Genomic DNA, 19,682 nt, shown 5'->3' on the forward strand with positions numbered 1-19,682 from the left:
AGTTACGTGACAGCAGAAAATTATATGATAAGATTACGTGAAGAGGATCTAGGAAGATCTAGATCTGTTCAGACTTTAGATCTGAATAGATCTAGATCTAACTAGATCTAGGAGTAGGAAAGTTCTATATAAATAATATAATTTCTTTACTAGATAGGAGCTTCGTATTCAACTTGATTCTTGAATATCAATTATAACATTTTACTTTGATTATACTTGAATCTTTCTGTGATTCACTCACTTTAACATTATTTACAGATTATTAAAAGAGATCACTATATTACTTCGCTACATAAACGAAATAGAACACTTCTGTTAGGATTCTTTGTCGGAAGAATAATAAAAGAGTTACAATAATCTCTATACAAAAACAAGAAACCGGATGTCAATAGAGACAATAGATAAACTTTCCTTTATATATATGAATAGTAGAGTACTGTACTAGAGTCGGAAGGAGCATGAGTTAACTGACGACGATCTGTTGGCAATTGAAGACGAAATTGTACTCCAAATAACTAATAATCGTGAAGCGTTGGAGGTATAGAGCTGCATAGTTTTACCTAGTTTTTGCCCTGATTTTTCGGTCTTTTTATACATAGTTATACAAGAGTTGTATTTAATTTTATGCAATTATATAACGCAGCACCTCTTATAATAATAACGTAAATCTTACAATATTATATAATTATATAACGTGAAAAATCCGATCCCTACTACCAAGAGCTGTCTTATTAAGCCACTATTACATAATCAATGCTGTATACCTAGGTACCAAGGTACTTAGCACTGTTCGCTCAAAGGAACGTGCTATGTGGCTACGATCAAGGGCTTCTGAACTTCCTGCATTCTTCGTGATGTCTTCGAGGGGAAGTAAAATCAAGGATGCAAATGAAAATCCCCAGCTAAGTTCTTTGCTCATGTTATAGACCTACAAGCCTGAAAGTACTCAGTCTTAGCTCAAACTCAATCCTAGTCTAACCATCGCAACGGATTCGTAGGAAACTACTTCATATGTCTAATCCGAATCTGTGTTGTTCTCAGGTGGTGGTTAAACAGGTAACGCACATTAAAAAATTACATTATTTCAAGATAATTAAATAGAGAACAAATTAATATATCCTATTATATATGCATGATAAGCAATTTTATAAGTTTAAAAGCCAATTTTAAACTACGTAGTGGTTCCTCCATAGTCTAGCGGGCTTCGAGCTCGGTAGGAGGCCATTACATCGGCAGCGACACCCCACTTGACGAACTACAAACAACGACTACACACCTTTCCACTACACCCTTGGTTAAATCTGCGAACATGGCGGATAACAGTAAGGCCAATTACTTCATGCCCTCAATCTACTGTCTATTAATGTTCTTGCCTAACTCTATACAGCTGAACCTACCCCCGCAGAAGTGGTAGCGGCCCGCGCGAAGGAAGCTGAGGAGCAAGCCGCTCTGCCCTACAAGTGGACCCAAGCAATCGGCGACCTCGACGTAATCATCGAACTCCCTGGAAATATCAAAGGCAAAGATCTGAACGTCGATATCAAGAAGAAGAAGCTCTTCCTCGCTGTAAAGGGCCAGGAGCCCATTATTAGCGTATGCTGCCCTACTCCTGCCCGGTCCAAAATGATAGATACTGAGGATTATGACAGGGCGATTTACCCCACGAGATTCACGTCGACGAATCAACATGGACCATCACGAGCTCTCCCTCGGGTACCAAGATCCTCGAATTACACCTAGATAAAGCCAATAAGATGGAATGGTGGGCGCACGTTGTTACTTCCGCACCGAAGATCGATGTGACGAAGATCTCGCCTGAGAGTAGCAAGCTAGGGGATTTGGATGGCGAGACTAGAGGGATGGTCGAGAAGATGATGTTTGATCAGCGGCAGAAGGAGTTGGGGAAGCCAACTAGCGATGAGCAGAAGAAGCTAGATATGTTGGAAACGTTCAAGGCGCAGGTAAGTGAGCCTGTCACTATATTTTGGGCGCTGGGACTAACGATAATTTTAGCACCCGGAGATGGATTTCAGCAACGTCAAAATGAGCTGAGGTTATGCTACAATAGGGGTTCCGGCGCGGGGTGGAATGGCGTAGAAAGGAAATGGTATCGATATTGCGGAGTGACTGGGGAATCATGAGTTTTAGTTAAAAGGTATATTTGCAGTGGCTCTTCACAAACAGAGCCTAGACATTACGACCGGGTGTTGCTTTTGATCTGCCTCGCCGAAACAACACCACATATCATTAAGAGTTTTAGGACGGCCCTGGAGACTGGGGTGAGACGGGAGCAAGCTCCGTGGGATGCATTGATAGCTGCATAGCAGCTTGTCGTAGCGGTAGGTAGCATTGAAAACGCCTCATTGCGTCCCACATTCACTCATTCTGAATATTGTGTATTTGTACATTCCCTAGATACCTGCTGATACAGAGCCTCATAACTTTTGTAACCTCCAATGCCATTCAAATACCGCCTTGCTTCCCAACATTTACCGCTCACCGGCAAGACGTCTGCTCTGCACTTCAGACAGTGCCTTGCTTCCACTCACAAAAGCGACCAAGCCAGCTACTCCCGCAACTGGCAGAGTCTTGAATAAATTCCATTTGTAGTAGTATAGGAAGAAAATCCCTTCCATGCAGACAATGGAGGCGAAGAAAAGTCCGTGAGATATCGGCGCTGTAGCTGTTGCTTTCGAGAGGTGCTCAAGGTTTGCTCCGAGATACGCCCACTGTTCATAATTAGCAATTGAGCTACCCAGAGGTAGGAGTGCATCGTACCGTTCCAAGAAGAATAGGCACAGTAGCCACAATCGCAAGGACGAAGAATAGAGAAATCACAACGGGACCACTCTTAGGGTCTGCTTTGAAGATATGGTTGATCTCAGCGAGCTTTCCGTATCTCAATGGCTTTTCGTATTTCGGCTGAGCAACACTTGGGTCTAGCTTCACATTCAAGTTGAATACATGGTTGCTGAATGCCTGGGAGGTGCCGAACGAGGCGAGGAGTAGAGTTGCACGTAAAGGTCTGGAGGAGTGTAGAAGTTGGACTGGGAGATCTTTTTGTGTCTTCAACAGTAAAGGTTAGCTTGTAGGCATAGAGTTCGAGTTTTGGCACATACAAAATCCACCTTCCCTTTTCCAGTATCCTTCAAGGAAAATGGAAACGTCGTTTCTAGCCCAGTATCTTGGTCTCTGAGGAGCAAGAAGGCCTGGTGTGGCCGCTTCGCCTTGCCATCTTCAGTAGCTGTCAATATGATTTTGAGAGTATCTTGCGCGCCCAATGTTACGGGTTTCGAAAGGGGGACATGGTCGGAAAGTCTGTACGAATTACAATTAGCACGATAATTCGCAGGATGGGCATGGAATTAAAGAGCATTAGGAGAATTCCAACTTACTTGTCCTTAAATGCACCTCCAGCTCCTCCTTTGGAGCTAATGGATACAATTGCCTCGTCGAAAGACCATGACGAAGCTGCCTCCACAGCAGTTACACCTAGGAGAACCAACGACGGTAATAACGAGCGTAGGAATTTCATTTTCGGGGATGTGGTGTGCTGAGTGATTGATGGCCTACTGGAGCTTCAATCCGTGTACCTCACTTGTGAACACCTTTCTGGAGTGAGCGGATTTGGCTATTCTCGGCCGCCGTAGCCATGCTTCAGCCTTGCACGCCGGTTGTGGCGCTCCACTCCACAACCTGAGGCCCCAACTTGGTATCTTATCGTGGCGTTACTGTCACGTGCGATCATGGTGCCTTTTGGCATCGCAGAGTCTTGGCTTTTCTTTGATAACTTCTAATATGTTATCGATTGCCTTCATTTCTGCGCAAACAGGTTTGCAAATGTCTGCGAGTCTAGAGGACGAGCTACCCTTTGTCGTGGGTAGAAATCTTTACCCCAAATAGGTATGTGAGAATAAAACGCCTTACATTTAGCTAGGTCTCACTCTACTTGTTTGAGTAGACTCTACGGAATCGGCGAGGCAATTTACCATCCTGTTACTCACTGATCACCTCTTCTCTTCTTTCAAATGGCTACAAAACTCTCCAAGTTCGTCTCGTTATCTCCACCTCTATCTCGACCGTCGATTTCAGAGTTGGGATCGAAAAGTCGACCTCCAGAACATGATCGCAGAAGAAATCCGAGGCTATCAAAATGACCTCTAAGACCTGTTCAAAATCCAAGCTGGTGCTTTCCTTAAAGCTTAATATGAGTCCAGGCATCTCTTTGATCCTGCTTCCAGCAGTTATGGTCATGTTGGACTCCTGACAGAAAACGCTTTATTCTTCATCCAGATCTCAATACCACCCCCCACCAATCACAAAACAGGTTATCGGTAATGGCCATTATGAGTTGAGTGAAGCCTACGTGACGGACGTCGCCCTAGTTCATCCAGAACATAAGAGATTCTAAGGGGAAGCCTTAGAAGAAAGGGTGATTTTGGTGGCTACCCAATTTATTCGCTAGCATATTGATGCTACCCCTTACGCCTGTAATCCTCCGAAGAACCTCGTTGATGGCTGCCAAGGTGTTCCACGATAAACGTCAAATACTTCCCTAAGGTGACGGAACTGGGAAGGACTCCATATCTATTTTGGGACTACAGCGTGCATCCGGAGAATATAGTGTCTTGAGTGACGAGGATAAGGAGTTTGTCCGCGAAGCAAAATCGAATACTCCACATCCGAATGTATGCGCGAGCCCAGCCAAGATCCTTCCGATGGTTGGTGGGAATGGCACCTTACAAATTCACGTCGCTGCTTACCGACCTTTCTACATATCCATGAGACATCAAACCTTCTAAGGTGCTGAAAATCCTCTGTTATTGGCAACTCTCCCAATCCAAATATACCCTGTGCTACCCAAGCTTCCCATTCCATAACGATGAAGTATAGGTGATGTGAAGGAGGACAGTGCGCTTGCTTGCTAATAGCAGCGTCCCCCATCCTCTATTCTCACCGCCATATGCTTACACTCACCACTAGGTGGAGGGCAGCCTAGCCCTGCCCGATGATTATGGTGTACTCCACTCTTCGTGGGTGCTTTCAGCGCCGAAGAAAGGCAGTTTCTCACGCAAGCCACATGGCTTCTAACACGGGGTGTCATGGGACTGGATTGGGAGCAACAGGCTCCCTCCCTATTTAATTTGGTTCCCAGGAACGATGTGGGACATTTGTGATAGGTGAGTGGATGTTGTTATTTGCATGTGTTGATGGGTTTTAGAAGATTTACGAACTCGACATTTTGGATGCATCTGAAATCCTTGTTGGGGAATTCGGCGTTTGAAGTAACAAGACGTATTGCACTATTTTTGGCTTTAGTTGCGATTTATTAGCGGAAAATAAATGTAATTTGTAATTTGCATCTCGGTACCTTTGTTTTGGTTATTTTGTTGGCGTGATAACATGTGAAAGCGTCCTGGTGAGGGATACCCGTGGGCCCGGCTTGTCTTGTCTGGCCCCACCCTGCCCAACAACCTGTTTTACCATATTTCATTTGTCTCAAAACAAGGGAAGGTATTTATTTACGGGGCAGTTTTATTGATTTTCACATGCCTATCCTACGGAAGGCACCTTTGGAGCTAGCATCTGATCTAGAAAGCTGGCTACTAATGATAAAACTAGGAGCACAGCATTATGGAAGGCTATTGTGGGGGGGTGCTAGGAAGACTGAAAGTGCCCATATAACAGCATTAGGCTATATGTTTAATTAGAGCCTTGCTTACATATCCTGCAGTTGGTTTGAAGTCAGAGAACGAAATTTATGGCTTACTAGTAGTGAGGACTAATTAAGGCCAGGCAAACATTAGCCACTGGGACTGATTTGCCATCCAATGTTAATGTTTCTCCTACATTGCTTTGATATTCTGCTAGTTTAGAGGATTCTGGTCAAACAGAATTCAAAGTTTCAAACAGTTGGTGGTAATAAGCAATGAGCAATAACTAAAATAAGATATGGCTGTTCAATCTTGAACAACAAAAGGGATCCTGTATATTGCCTATCATAGAGGGATTGTAATCTCTCTAACTTCTTATAATTGCAAGGCAAGTAGCATCTTCAAGACTGGGGGTACTTCGTACTTACACCATACCAGCCCGGAAGATACCACATCATCCACACCGACCTAGCCAAACTCCAAGCTCTCTCGACAAGGTATCAAGATGTGTTGGCTAGTTACTGTAATTTACACCAGGTGTGGGCACCAAAAGCTAGATGGAGTCGCTTGTGAGGACCAGCTTGCTAGCCGTTGTCCTTTCACTAATCCTAGTGGCTATGATCCTGAAAAGTGTCACAAGTTGACCACACCCACCACCCACATAGAAGGGTTATGCGCTGCTTGCACATTTGAGGGGTTTCATTCTAACAACCACCACACCAATACAAACCGAGTTAGTTAGGCTTATTGGTACATATCGTTGGGCACTGCGGAGGCATGATAAGCGACGAGCGAGAAGTACGACACTAAAACAAATCGCATGCCTGGGAGCTCCGTTATTCCTATCTTCTTTGCGATTGCGGATCTCCGCTGGTTTTGTTTGTTTTGCCACTATCCTCTTGTCCTTGCTTTGTGGGATTTGACGAAGTCTCCGACTAATCCACTTCGCATGCCTTTGTTGTTTCTCTCTTGGTTCAAGCACGACTTGAACCGAACGGCCCTTTTAGAGAGAAACCGCATTGACCCTTTATACAACACAATATCAAAATACAAATAAACTTCAATGCCTTGTGAAAATATATGCATCTTTAATATCTCCAACGTGAAATAGCCGGAAATTACGCGCACACCGCCAGCACATGCAAGAATAACTCGGCAGGCAACCTAAAGCGTGTTTTTTTCCATCTTGAGGGACTAATATTTTTGGCCGCCCTGCTAAGCAAGACGGTCCTCTTTAATATGCGAAACTGAAATGCGGAAATGAAATAAATAAACCGTGTGGACTGGAGAAACCTGGCTTTAGAAGGGGAGCATTTCGTTAGCGTCCCATCGCAATCGAGATGGGGCACCAAGCGAAGAGGAAGAGGGTTGGCTCCGGTGATGCAGGATTCATACTCCAGAACGATCACGGGAAAGAAACTGTGATACCTTTAGAGTACTAGGACCAACCCTCTACGTGTTTTGGGTGTTTGTGTCTTTGTCGTAGTCGGGTTGAGTTTGCAGGTCCCAAATACGATCAAACGGTAAGTAGAGTACCTAGGTACCTACCGAGGTATAGTAATAAACATGTATTACGAAGTACTCGAGTACGAGTAGTTTAAGGTCACGTTAAACGCCATGATGTTCCACCTTGATCCTGGTTGAGCAGTAGTCGATTTATGGAGCAGAGAGCATATGTCATGTAGTTTTGTGGCTGGCTATTTCTGAGCTATAGAGTACAGTAATACGAGTCAGCGGATTATTAGACATTCGACCCATGATCCCCCGGATTTACAAGTTCCCTGCTCGTGCTGGCCAAGCCAACCACGGCTACCGCGCTACGGTGCCACCAGCCCCAAACCTTCAGTTACGTAGCATAGCCTAAAAGGATGACGGCTGCACCCCACGGCCTCTTTCTGTACAAGTACTCGAATCCTTAAATTGCTTTGGTTCTCCGGCAGACTTCCTACTCCGAGTACCTACCTACGAATGCATATATACACTACATCAACGGTATAGTCTATTCGAAAACTCCTACGAGACCCGCATCTGGGCTTTGACACCCGACACTCCCACCGCCGACCCTCACAGACACACACACACTCTGCTGGCGCTCGAAGTAGGCTTGTTGGAAATCCCTTGGTTTGGGCTTGCAAGGGCGCACTTCCATGGCGAGCGGCGGAACAGAATATGGTGTTGCTAGAATACCTTCAAAAGACCTCCCTCCTGTGTGCCGACGATAGCAATGCTCCAAAATTACTTGCCACTTCGACCCCCACTAAGGGATATCTACAGAATGACGATGGCGGGCGCGCACGGCGCAATGTCAATGCCCCCCTCTCACAACAAACATGGAGTCTCCTAGGACCAGCAGCGAAGATACTAAGGGGAGGAGTTGATATGGTTAATAATACAGTGGCAACGCTCCGCGATGGGTTGACCGAGGAGGATAGGATTGCGCAGGCGAAGATCGTAGAGAGGCGCCAGATTTTAGCCTTGAGAGTGAAGAACGCAGAGACCGTGGATCAATGGAAGGCCGCTGCAAAAGAGCTAGATATTCTCGAGGATAATGAGGCCTGGAAACAGGACTCAACCTCTTCCGAATTTGATGCCGCGTTGATCGAAGACCGGCTGAAGCAACTTGATGATGCGCGCATCAGCTGCGATGTTAGACTCATGCTCAACCAGGTGCGGACCGCCTTGTCGAGAGATTTGGGCGGCATGGGAAACATTGAGCTCTACAAACATTCACACATTGGGACGAAGGATCTTATAGAACGCTATATCGATTCTACCCTCGACACAATCCAAGCGATAGTCGCATTGAGCAAACATAATCTTCCCGAGGGGCTGGGCCCAAAAGATGTCCTGGAACAGATTGTGTACGCACGACAAGCATTTGGAAGGAGTGCCTTGTTGCTCAGTGGAGGCGCGACGTTTGGAATGAATCATATTGGAGTGCTGAAGACATTGCATGAGGCCAAACTACTTCCTAGAATAATTTCGGGGGCTTCGGCAGGTAGCATTGTTTGCGCCGTACTGTGTACTCGGACAGATGAAGAAATACCGGAGGTGCTGAAAATGTTCCCCTATGGTGATTTGGCTGTATTCGAAGAAGAAGGCAAGGAAGATGGCGTACTTGAGCGGCTCCGGCGGCTTCTGACCCAGGGATCGTGGATCGATATAAAGCATTTAACAAGAGTGATGCATGATATGCTGGGCGACATGACTTTTCAAGAGGGATACAACCGTACTCGGCGGATACTCAACATTTGCGTGTCATCAGCATCGGTGTATGAACTCCCTCGACTACTCAACTATGTCACCGCTCCGAACGTTATGATCTGGTCAGCGGTTGCAGCCTCATGTTCTGTCCCATTTGTATTCTCAGCAGCTCAACTTCTGGTGAAGGATCCCCTCACCGGCGATCACAACCCATGGAACCCCACGCCCCAACTCTGGATTGATGGCAGCGTTGATAATGATCTCCCTATGACTCGGTTGGCAGAGATGTTCAACGTGAACCATTTTATTGTTTCCCAAGTTAATCCGCATGTTGTACCGTTTCTGGTGAAGGACGACGATGCCATCACCAAAGCGGCACAGTCCGAAAATGATTCCGGACCAGGATGGGTCTACACCATCACGAGTCTTGCTAAGGATGAGGCTTTACATCGAATGCAAGTCCTAGCTGAACTAGGCGTCTTCCCTAACTTAGTCACGAAATGCAAATCGATCTTGAGTCAGAAATACTCCGGAGACATCACAATATTACCGCAGATCTATTACAAGGACTTTCCTCGGATACTGAAGAATCCAACTTCGGATTTCATGGTGCAGGCCTGTCTATCTGGTGAACGAGCAACGTGGCCTAAACTGAGCAGGGTACGGAACCACTGTGCGGTAGAGTTGGCATTAGATGCTGCTGTTCAGCAACTACGAGCGAGAGTAGTTTTCAGCCCCAGCCAAGTTGATTTACGGAGATTGACGACAGGAAGTTTGCGTAATGCGCCTGGATATTTGAGAAGAAAGAGGGGAAATAGCAGTAGCGCCATTCACACTCTAGAGCCGCGGAACAATGCGGCTGTTGAAGAGGGTGTCAATAACGCAAAGAACCCCTCCTCCAGGCCGCCCCTAAGAGCCTCAAATTCTCACTGGGGCATAACAAGACGGTATTTGTCACCAATGGCTCCATCGAACCCTCAATCACCAGACGATGCTTTTCACAATAGTAAGGAACCCTTGCTCGAAAGGGCTCTAACCTCGACCAAGGCGCCGGGGCTCCATCGTCAAATGCCTGCGTCCTCGGCGACAGAAACGGCAACACCACATTCTGCGTTTAGTTCGGATGCAGATATTGATTCCCATACCGATAGCAGCAGTGCCGAACCAGACGTTGGCGACACCTCGGCCAAAGGACTCAGCTTGTACTACGGAAAGGACAGTCAGAGCAGGGATGAGGCAGATGAGCTTGATTACTTCTCCCAAAGCCAACCTATTACCCCTAAGTCCGACCATGTTCTAGCAACATCTCCATCGTTAAGATCGAATATCGGATTTTCTATGTCCACGAGGACGATAGCAGCAGAGAGGAAGAAGCCTTCATGAGCCGAAATTTTCTCGAAGAGACTCTCCAACCTGATACAGCTGCTGTTTTATATTGGGGTATGAGAATTGACTGAAAGAAAGACACTTAGAAAGAGGAAACTCTAGATAGATGCGAAGATGCACATTTTTGGCGTTAGCAAGCAGCGAGATGGTTTTAAAGTTTCCATTTGTAATGTCAACAGCATATGAAGACAGGGTCATGAAGTTTATCTTGTTGGATAAAGGGAGTAAAGCATGGCTATTCATAGAACTTTGGGTTTCTGGGTTCTGCATGGTGTTGGTGGCAAATATGGTAACATTTCAGCCTAATATATATCCATTATACTCTAGCTCCTTTGAGCAATATTTCCTGTTTTACCGTAGAAGTGTTTGATAGTGGTAGGAAATTGGATGGTGAAAGAGAAGGTCGAGTGTCTTTTTGGGGAATAGGGTTCAGATGTCTTGTTGCGGTTTGAACAATCTATGTGCGCTATTCCCTGCGGTTTGTTTTTATTACCATGTCTCCACGTTGCTTTTGATCGCGCAGGCGAGTGTCAACTTCCCATTAGTACCCTTAATGGCCGGTTTTTAGACTGAATTCCCAATATTCTCATTCCTGTGGATGGGAGGTTGAAACACCGTTATTCTGGGGTGTGAAGGTTGTGATATCATTCGAGAATATTAGGACAGGCAGTTTGAATTTGGGTGTCACTACTTGGAGTATGGAAATGAAAAGCAAGGGGAAAGGCACATGCGGAAGAGGCGGTCTCATTATTTGCGGCTAGCTAACTAAGAACCTCCCCTACCTACTGTTTTTCCCTGAGATATGTTGCGTCACCAAGTGGGTGAGGCACCATAGACCTCTAAATCGCACCAGTGTCTCTACTAAGGTCCGAAGGTCTGCTTTGGGATGACGAGCATTCCTCGTCAACCTGGCAGCCCGCCAACCTAATTAGGTAGACTTCCAACTTATACACCAGTGTGCAAGTTAGGAGAATGAGGATGCGAAAGAGACTATCATCAATATTCAGTCACCCATCTTCCCACGTAATCGACGCTGAAGCGACAAACCCTGTATATCCTTGTCAAGAAGGGATGTTTCGTTATACAGTCGCTGCAATGTAAAGCTCTTCTGCATTTGCGCTTTTGAGGAAATGCACACCTATCTGGTGATGTAGAACGCTGTACACGTACCAACATGGAGTCACAGCGTTCGTAGCGGGAGGTTGTGTGGCTGCATAGCCAGTGCTTGCACTGGATCTTCACACACATCCTTTTGATAGTGGTGTGAGAACAGTGGTGCGAGTGCTCTTACTTGTAGGGGTGGTGGTGGTAGTGGTAGTGATGGCGGATGAATGCAATGGGGTGGTGTGTGTGTATCTTACCACGTGAAGTTGAGGGTGGAAAGGTCGAGGCCTACCCATTTATACCCATCCACAGACGCGCGTGTTAACAATTTACACCACGAGGCTGTTCAAAACAGCCATGTCGATACACGCAGTATTGGACCAAGGAATTACTCGAAACCCACGCGTCTTAATATAAAGAGCTGCTATAAAGAACTCTAAGTCATAAAGCCATCTGCTTGGACGCTAAGGAGTTTTCTTTTTCTACGACTAATAATATGTCAAATAGTAATATATCATCTGTCCCTGCCTCCAGAGACGCACCCTATTACGAGACAAACTGTAGATACTTCGACTTCAAGCGACTCTAGATCTATGAACGTATTAGAATTTCTATATATATTCATTTTAGTTATATTATATACCTCTCCCAAACACTCCTGACCTATAATTTCCGAAAATTATGATCGCGCTATCGCCGCTCCCCTGAATTATGGACCTCTTTTTATAGTATAATACGACTCCTCGACCCGCCTTACTACTGTCAAGTACTTTTCGCCCTTTAAGCCTATAAAACGATTAGATATAGATTTCCTAGTCTTATTAAAAGCTATATTATTCTAAGACTTCTCGCCTAGTATAGTACTTCTAGGTATAGCCGTAGAAGGCTGTTGCCCGATAGAGTAGTAAATATAGCGATTGGCTAATCGACTATGTCTCTCTTGTTCTTGTGGCTTTCTCGGCGATTGCTTCATGCTCGGCTGGAGAACGGAGGATGTCACGTGACCATATGCGCAATCGCCTCCTGGCTTAAGTCAGGCAGCCCATACATCAATACATCACCCCAAAATACTCGAAATGCGTCCTACCCTCTAACGGACCATCCCCTTTCTCTGCTGAGCAAGCCACAAAGACAAAGGCTAACCCTACGCGCCAGAATTGGGGAGGGGCGCCAACGGCTAACGGCAATCCAGGATCCATTGTTGCGGAACGGAAAATGAGAGTCCGTCTTGCACTACGGCCACCCACGGGGAGGGTATGGTGATGTAGCCCGACCAAACATTGTTTGCACTTTGTAAAGTGCCATTCCGTTGAGAGTTTTACCCCACGGGGTAGTAGGACAATTAACGGAAACTGTGGTTCCTGCGTCTGGCTCTCACGAACTCCACCTTGAAGACAGTTAGATATGATAGTCTAGCCAAAGAAGACACGCCTCTTTTCTCGATTTCCGACTTGACCATCGGCCTTGGCATTGATGACCCCACATTAAAGTTCCTATCTCCCTTCTCTCACCAGATTTACGCCGATACATTTAGTACCGCGTGTGGACTGGCTTTCCCCGCTATGAAAACCTCCATAGGAAATTGAAAGTCCGTGTTCTACTCTCGGAACCATGTCTCGGTCTACGAGTACTCCCACAAGAGGCTTAAAAGGTGCTCTTTCCACCCATCCAATATATCTTCTGAGGACCTGACAGCCTTTTACCCTTAACTCATAGCAGGTCATTCTCTGGAACCACGAACAAGATGCAGGAAAAGATTGAAGAGACTAGCTCAGGCCATGCGCCAACCGAGATCGACGGTGCTCTCGAGGCTGCAGATACAAGTGATTATGTCTTAATTGACCCGCTTGTCGAAAAGCGTATAATAGCCAAATTCGACAAATTCATGATGCCTCAGATGGCATTACTTATGCTCATGGCATACCTTGATCGATCTAACATTGGTTTGCCAACCCTATTCACTGAACGTCCCAATTGGAAAGTAAATTAACACTTTAAAAGGTAATGCGAGAGTCTTTGGTTACGAAGCAGGACTTGGTCTCACAGGCAACCAATTCGGCAATATCTCGACATTGTTCTACCCCGCCTTCGTACTATTTGAGATCCCCTGGGTCATGGCCGTCAAGCGCTTCGGTGCCAATCTCGTCCTCGCCATTGTCATGGTTGGGTGGAGCGTCGTCACACTCGGCGGCGGATTTATCCAGAATTACCATCAAGCACTTACTCTACGCCTTCTCCTTGGGGCTTTCGAGGGCGCTCTTTTTCCATGTTTGGCATTCATGATCTCGACAATCTACACCGTAGATCAGCAGGGCAAACGCATTGGCGTTCTTTACGCTGCCATTGCGCTATCAGGAGCCTTCGGTGGACTGATTTCCTATGGCATTCAGCTGATGGGGGACCGTCAAGGTCTCGCGGCGTGGCGCTGGCTATTTATCATTGAAGGCTGCGTATCAATAGTGATGGGTGCCGCACTCTGGCTCACATTGCCACGGAATGCACAGACTGCTTGGTTCCTTACCATAAAGGAGACAGAAGTAATGAAGGCTAGGATGCAAAGAGATGCCATCTATTCCGGAGAGGAGAAGTTTTCGTGGGTATACGTCAAAATGGCTATGTCTGACCCGTTGATCTACCTCGGCGGCATTGCGCTCTTCGCTTCTGGTATTCCCCTTTTTGGCTTCGGAACTTTTCTTCCTACAATCGTTGTCGGCCTTGGGTAAGTTTCGGCGTCTGAAGTGAGGGCTGTAGAATCACTGACAGTAATTCCAGCTATACGTCCCTGCAAGCCAACTACCTGTCAATTCCTGTCTACGTCTTCGCCACGATAGTCTTATGCTTCGTGGCCTGGGTATCAGATAAGACAAAAACACGAGGGGTAATCGCAATTATGATTCCAATTCCCGTTCTGATTGGATACTCAATCGTCTTGGGCACCGACAACAATGGGGCCGGTCTTTTCGCAATGTTTCTCATTGGCAGTGAGTGGAATCTTTTCAAGCGTACCTTTCCTCGCTCTCACGTCTAACTCGATCTAGGCGTTTACACTTACAATACCGTTGTAGTGACTTGGGTCATCAATAACCTCCAGAATGAGCATGTCCGCTCTGTTGGAATCCCTCTCTTTGTTGCCATTGCAAACTCTTCTGGTATCGCTTCTTCCCAGATATACCCAGCTACCGAAAGCCCACGATTCATAAAGGGTAATTCAATCTCACTGGGGATGGAATTTGTTGCTCTTATATGTGTCGGTTTGATCTATTTGCTCCTGCGAAGGAGAAATGCAAAGAGTGCTCTAGTCACGGATAATATTGACGACGTGAAGCAATCGAATTTCAAGTATACGATGTAGAGCTGAGAGTAACTTAATAGCTAAAAGCAGCTTATATAAGTGGAAGTGCAATAGCTTCAGCGTATTCGATAGCGTGTGGCAATTTTTTAGTAACTTCAACACTTCGCAAATTTAAACTTGCCTAAACAATTGCACTACATATTTCAGAGCTGTTCCTTTACGTAGTACATTGTGCCAGTGAGGTACATGGGCGCGGAGATTAGCTCACCTGCTTCAGCTGTTGAGCTGTCGACCCTTGATCTACATCTATTAGGAGGACTCCGTTAATAATGCGAGTCACTTCAAGATGAAGCAAGCCAGCAATGGTGTAGAGTTGACAATCTAGAATAGGTATCATAGTGTCTGGACAAATTTGAGTGTAGCAGCTTCGTTTTGTAGTGGCTAGTTCGGCCAAAAGGGGTAAATGATCTCACCATTTGGTAGACGTATAACATTGCCTTTACCAAGCTTTCTCTTCAAGAGGTTTCTTTCTTGATGATCACGCAGTTTTCCCAGGTCGTTATCTCGTCCGACATTGCTAGGTACTGTTTCTTGCTCGGTGAGGCTACTGTAGTCCAGAATTTTAGGCACTTGTTATTTCCTGCGTTTGTTGCTTGTGTCTTCGTCACCGGGCGTCTTTCCTCTGTATCCCGTTCAACGGACTGTCATTGAAATATCGAGGAGGACAAGTGGCGGCTTCAAGGGTAGCACTTTTGACGATACCAGCCGACCTTGTCGCCCTCCTTCGGGCCATCAGTGGTAATTCAGACTGAGATTTTGTTAGCTTTGCAGCTCTAAGGTGCCACGCCCGCTGAGGGCGTTGTACCGGAAGCACAGACGCGACTCAACTCCTGGGATTTGTTGTCTTCTTGTGATTCTGGGTTGTGGGAGTCCTTTTTACGGGTTGACAAGATTCATACAGCCGTGACTGTTGACTTCCGATGAGTCCTAAGAGCAAGTCTCACTAAGCAGCCCATCAAAACATACCAGCCACCCAGCGAGCTAAACTCAGTGACCGTGTCATCGAATGCTTGAGCCAAGCTCTTTTTATCCGTGATATCTGCATGCATGTACTTCGTCCTGACTCCAAATTTAGCTGCCAAAGTTGTAACGTCTGTCATAGGTACAGGCGCAGCATCAAGCACAGATAAATTCCCTCCCATTTCTGCAGTCGCACGAGTTATCGCGTATACGATGCCTCGACCGCCCCTGGTAACGATATAACTTTTGTCGCGAAGGTCGAACCGACCTTTGACAGGATTTAAATCGCCATGCCGAACACCTGTCAAGCTCGCAACGCTTGAATAAGGGGCGTCAATTAAATATTGGGCAAGTAGCCGTATGCTAGGCCTTGCAAGACAGGAAACCGCTCTCAGTCGCATTTTGGGAGTGGGAACGAAGAGTGTGGAAAAGTAGAGCGTGGTCACCAATCAGTATGGCATTCGTATGCAAGTCAGCAACTCTGGCTGGTCTTTCTTAGCAAGACATAACTAACGCAACAAACAAATGCGACGGAAGACAGCACTTGGGATGCCTTGCGGTTCTGTGAGCCTCCCCATTCTGCCTCTCGACCACCGGCACCCGGAACTTAGCATTGCGCTTCTGAGCTTCTGAACCCCTGAGTACGAAGAAAACTGAATCTGTTCTGAAAGCCGCCATTATCGTGGTCGTGTACACCGAAAAGGCCACATGTGAATTGTTGATAGTTCTTGGTCTGTCTTTTAAATTTCATCTCTGTGAAATGGCTTATCAAGCATGAACCTACCCAACCCTCTAAGATCTTTCACGATACGTATTTACTTCAGCCCATCATCATCGAGTACATTGGTCAAACATAGCGAACGAGCAACCGAACCGAACCATCATTGAGAACGCCTAGCAGGCTCTATTCGATTAAGGTACGAAACTTCGGGGCCAGGTTTTGGGTACTATCTACATCTGTTAAATAATTAAAACTAAATTGGGGCATGGATACCAAGGCAATTGATTAGTTAAAAATAGGTTATAGAATTAAAGTAATTGTATTAATACTATAGGGTAAAGGCCTCATCTATATATAGGCAAATAAATATATAAGTTAAGTAACTGAATAAAATAAGTCCGATAATACCTGTGTATTAGCTAAGAGTCTCTATTATTACAAGTTATACTAATTAGTATAAGAAACAATACTAGCTAAGGATTTAGCGTATTAGGGATATATATATATAATTTTCTATCGTGGTAGATAAGTGCCAGTGGAGTGCCAAGGACCTCAATAGCATTTTCAGCTGATCAAGGAACTCCTACATTCCAACAACATCAAAGAGTCCGCTGCCTCGCCCGAGTTTCTACCGCCTATTAAGACTATGGCGGTAACCAAAGGATGGCCGCTTTATTAGTCGAGACCTGGACTCGATCGATCAACGCGCTCGCTCTTGTGCCTAGTGATGTTGAGTGTTCTAGAGCGAGATCATGAGCTGGGCGTCCACGTGAAAGGTGCTATTAAGAACGGATGTACAGAGCTGCAAATCAAAGAAGCTCTTCTTCAGGTTTGTCTCAGAGCTCATTCTCCCAGAGCTCACTCTGGTCTGGAGTCAAGTTTACAGTCACTGGAGATGCTGATATGCGACTGCCACTCAGGTATCGATCTATGCTGGAGTCCCCGCCGCCTTTAATGCCACCCGAATTGCATGGGAAGTTCTTGAAAGTTTACGGGAAAGTGGCGAGCAGATTTAGGCTTTGGAAGATAGGGTGGGTTAAGACTGTAGTTAACGGAAACCTTTAGACAAGCATTAAGCTTCACTTAACGATTGTGCAACTGCAATAAATATCCGTTTGGTTTGGAGGTGATAGTTTATGGATGTACCAACTGGGAGCATTAAGACTGTCTTAATCCTCAACATCAAGGTTATGTTACAATACCGATGGGACTCGTATTGTCAAATTGAACCAAGTATCCTCAAATAATATCCGAGTAAGAGAGAGAACCTGCGACCCTCTGTAATTTGTCGCATGGCGAACCCTCTTGGAAATCATCCAACTCCATATCAAGGTAGCCAGACGGCGACAATTGACGAGGCACAATAGCGATAGAACGGCCTGAGTGTAAGACATTAATTTCTAGTTCGCAGGGCGAGATAAACGTGTTCTCTCACCATTTATTGAAGAATCCGTCACGATACGCATGATAGCACCGACGGCATCACTACCCGCGGCAAAGTCCACGCCCTGAGCCTGAAATTGCTTTGTGAGAGAGATTCGGAAGTTCTCTGGAAAGATACCGGTCGCAACAAACCTGGGCGCCATTAATGTTAAGGACTGGTTAAGTGGGGCTTCCATCTAAAGCGACGAGTAAATCATACCACGGAGCGAGTGCATTGACTCTCATCAATCCCTTGCGCCTCAAGCATGCCATCAATCCTCTAACACCGTGCTTAGATGCACCGTACAATGAGGAGCCTTGAGTATCGATGTAACCCATGATGCTGGTGACGAGAATCAGGCATCGGTCGAAGGATTCCCTCGGCTGTTTGTTGAAATAGAAAGCCGCCAGCTTCGCCGTATGAATAACACCAAAAAGGTTGATCTCAATGAGCTTTAAGTTCGCGGGTGATGGCTCATCCTCATCGATACCTGTGGGTCCAAATCTCAGCGTCGTTACTTCGGAGCGAGGAATTATAGCCAACCTTCAAGGATATCTGGGCCATATACTCCTGCATTGGCAATTACGATATCAATGCCATGCTTAGGAGAGTGTTCAATAGCAGTCTTAAAAACCGCCACTTGATCCTCCCAGACGCGTACGTCACATTTGACGAAAAGTGCTCTTGAAGGAAATCAGTCGGGATCTGCCGTGGTGATGGATTTGAAGAGTAGTATCACACTTACTTTGACGGGTCATATTCGTCTCGTGGGGGGTTGACGTCGGCATTCACTACGAATGCGCTGAACATGGTAAGTTGGGGCTAGGGAGAGGCAGTGGTAAACCAACCCAGCATCTGTGAAGGCTTTGACAAAGTATTCCCCCAAACCACTGCTTCCTTGGAGGGGGGTTATCAACCAATTCTTTCGCCGATGATGTGTGTTGAAGACTCACCTCCCGTAAGGACTACTGTCTTGCCTTTAGCATTACTGTAATCTACCTTGGCCTGGCAATCGACTGTCACGTTTTTATAGAAGGGGTCAGGCATGGCGGTCGACAGCAACACGCTCTTTCGAAAGATGAACAAAACTCTTCGAGAAAAGCAGGCGGGGATAGGATAATTGAAAAATTCATAGAAATGCAGGCGTGCCGTGAACCTTACGATGGCTCTCTTTCCCGAGACTGCATGAGTCAAACTGCGATCGGGCTATCAAATATTTAGAGGCCGAGAGTAATTCTGATAAACGCAGTCGTGCTTGCTGGTGGTGGAAATCATTCGGCGTTCGGTATAAATAAGATCGCCGGGTGCTCAAGCTACTCGTACCTGCCGGTGTGGTTGTGGTGCTGGTGCTGGTGAAATAGGGGTGTTGACTCTGCGAAGCAATCCCACCCCACCCAACACCAGACTCGGCTCAAATGACACCGCACAATTCTGTCCGAGTCCCGTAATATTCTCTACCCCAAGGTCCAATTTTACTTCTCCGCATTGACTCCGGGGCCGGGGCAGTGGAAGAGGATTGTGGAGCCAGAGACCCGTTGGCCTTTCTGATAAACCAAGCTTTTAGCGGGGTCCCCAGTGGAATCCTCTATGCTCACGGCATATCACTTCCCGTCGGATGGTATGGCACGGCGCGGTAGTGCCCGCTGGGGGGTTCTTGTGGCGGGGTGCGCATTCTCTTGGCTCACCCCGGCTTCACGTATGTTGTTTGCCCCACCAAGAGGGCTGGTCAAGCCGAAGGGCCCAAGTACAAGGGCCGATCTTGTTGTGCTCAAGGTTCGTCTATCTATAGCAAATATTTCCTCGTTATTCTTGTTCATCACTTGTTGAAAAGAGCCTGATTCTGCATCCTTCGTGGTGCTCAACCGTTACTACGGTGCC

General features: G+C 46.2%; 6 protein-coding genes across 6 annotated transcripts; 3 read left to right on the forward strand and 3 right to left on the reverse strand.

Moving 5' to 3' along the window:
• Nucleotides 1-1,309: 1,309 nt before the first annotated feature.
• On the forward strand, nt 1,310-2,052 carry BP5553_09769 (HSP20-like chaperone; the record flags this gene model as incomplete). The annotated part of the gene is made up of 4 exons (XM_032018392.1): nt 1,310-1,322; nt 1,388-1,593; nt 1,650-1,961; nt 2,014-2,052. 4 exons carry the CDS (start codon nt 1,310-1,312, stop codon nt 2,050-2,052), a joined length of 570 nt encoding a protein of 189 aa, XP_031865229.1.
• Nucleotides 2,053-2,489: 437 nt separating this feature from the next.
• On the reverse strand, nt 2,490-3,535 carry BP5553_09770 (Uncharacterized protein; the record flags this gene model as incomplete). Its single annotated transcript, XM_032018393.1, has 4 exons — nt 2,490-2,729; nt 2,779-3,066; nt 3,120-3,318; nt 3,396-3,535. The coding sequence occupies 4 exons, from the start codon at nt 3,533-3,535 to the stop codon at nt 2,490-2,492; spliced, it is 867 nt and encodes a 288-aa protein (XP_031865230.1).
• Nucleotides 3,536-7,823: 4,288 nt separating this feature from the next.
• Nucleotides 7,824-10,241, forward strand: BP5553_09771 (Patatin-like phospholipase-containing protein; the record flags this gene model as incomplete). The annotated part of the gene is made up of 1 exon (XM_032018394.1): nt 7,824-10,241. One exon carries the CDS (start codon nt 7,824-7,826, stop codon nt 10,239-10,241), a length of 2,418 nt encoding a protein of 805 aa, XP_031865231.1.
• A 2,851-nt stretch (nt 10,242-13,092) lies between these two features.
• BP5553_09772 (Uncharacterized protein) lies at nt 13,093-14,700 on the forward strand (the record flags this gene model as incomplete). Its single annotated transcript, XM_032018395.1, has 4 exons — nt 13,093-13,291; nt 13,350-14,067; nt 14,121-14,329; nt 14,387-14,700. 4 exons carry the CDS (start codon nt 13,093-13,095, stop codon nt 14,698-14,700), a joined length of 1,440 nt encoding a protein of 479 aa, XP_031865232.1.
• Nucleotides 14,701-15,304: 604 nt separating this feature from the next.
• Nucleotides 15,305-16,061, reverse strand: BP5553_09773 (uncharacterized protein; the record flags this gene model as incomplete). The annotated part of the gene is made up of 2 exons (XM_032018396.1): nt 15,305-15,448; nt 15,600-16,061. 2 exons carry the CDS (start codon nt 16,059-16,061, stop codon nt 15,305-15,307), a joined length of 606 nt encoding a protein of 201 aa, XP_031865233.1.
• A 1,559-nt stretch (nt 16,062-17,620) lies between these two features.
• BP5553_09774 (Uncharacterized protein) lies at nt 17,621-18,614 on the reverse strand (the record flags this gene model as incomplete). The annotated part of the gene is made up of 5 exons (XM_032018397.1): nt 17,621-17,760; nt 17,817-17,956; nt 18,024-18,294; nt 18,348-18,487; nt 18,550-18,614. The coding sequence occupies 5 exons, from the start codon at nt 18,612-18,614 to the stop codon at nt 17,621-17,623; spliced, it is 756 nt and encodes a 251-aa protein (XP_031865234.1).
• Nucleotides 18,615-19,682: the final 1,068 nt, after the last annotated feature.

The sequence above is a fragment of the Venustampulla echinocandica genome (assembly GCF_003357145.1).
Source record: "Venustampulla echinocandica strain BP 5553 chromosome Unknown scaffold_12, whole genome shotgun sequence".
Classification (NCBI taxonomy): domain Eukaryota; kingdom Fungi; phylum Ascomycota; class Leotiomycetes; order Helotiales; family Pleuroascaceae; genus Venustampulla; species Venustampulla echinocandica.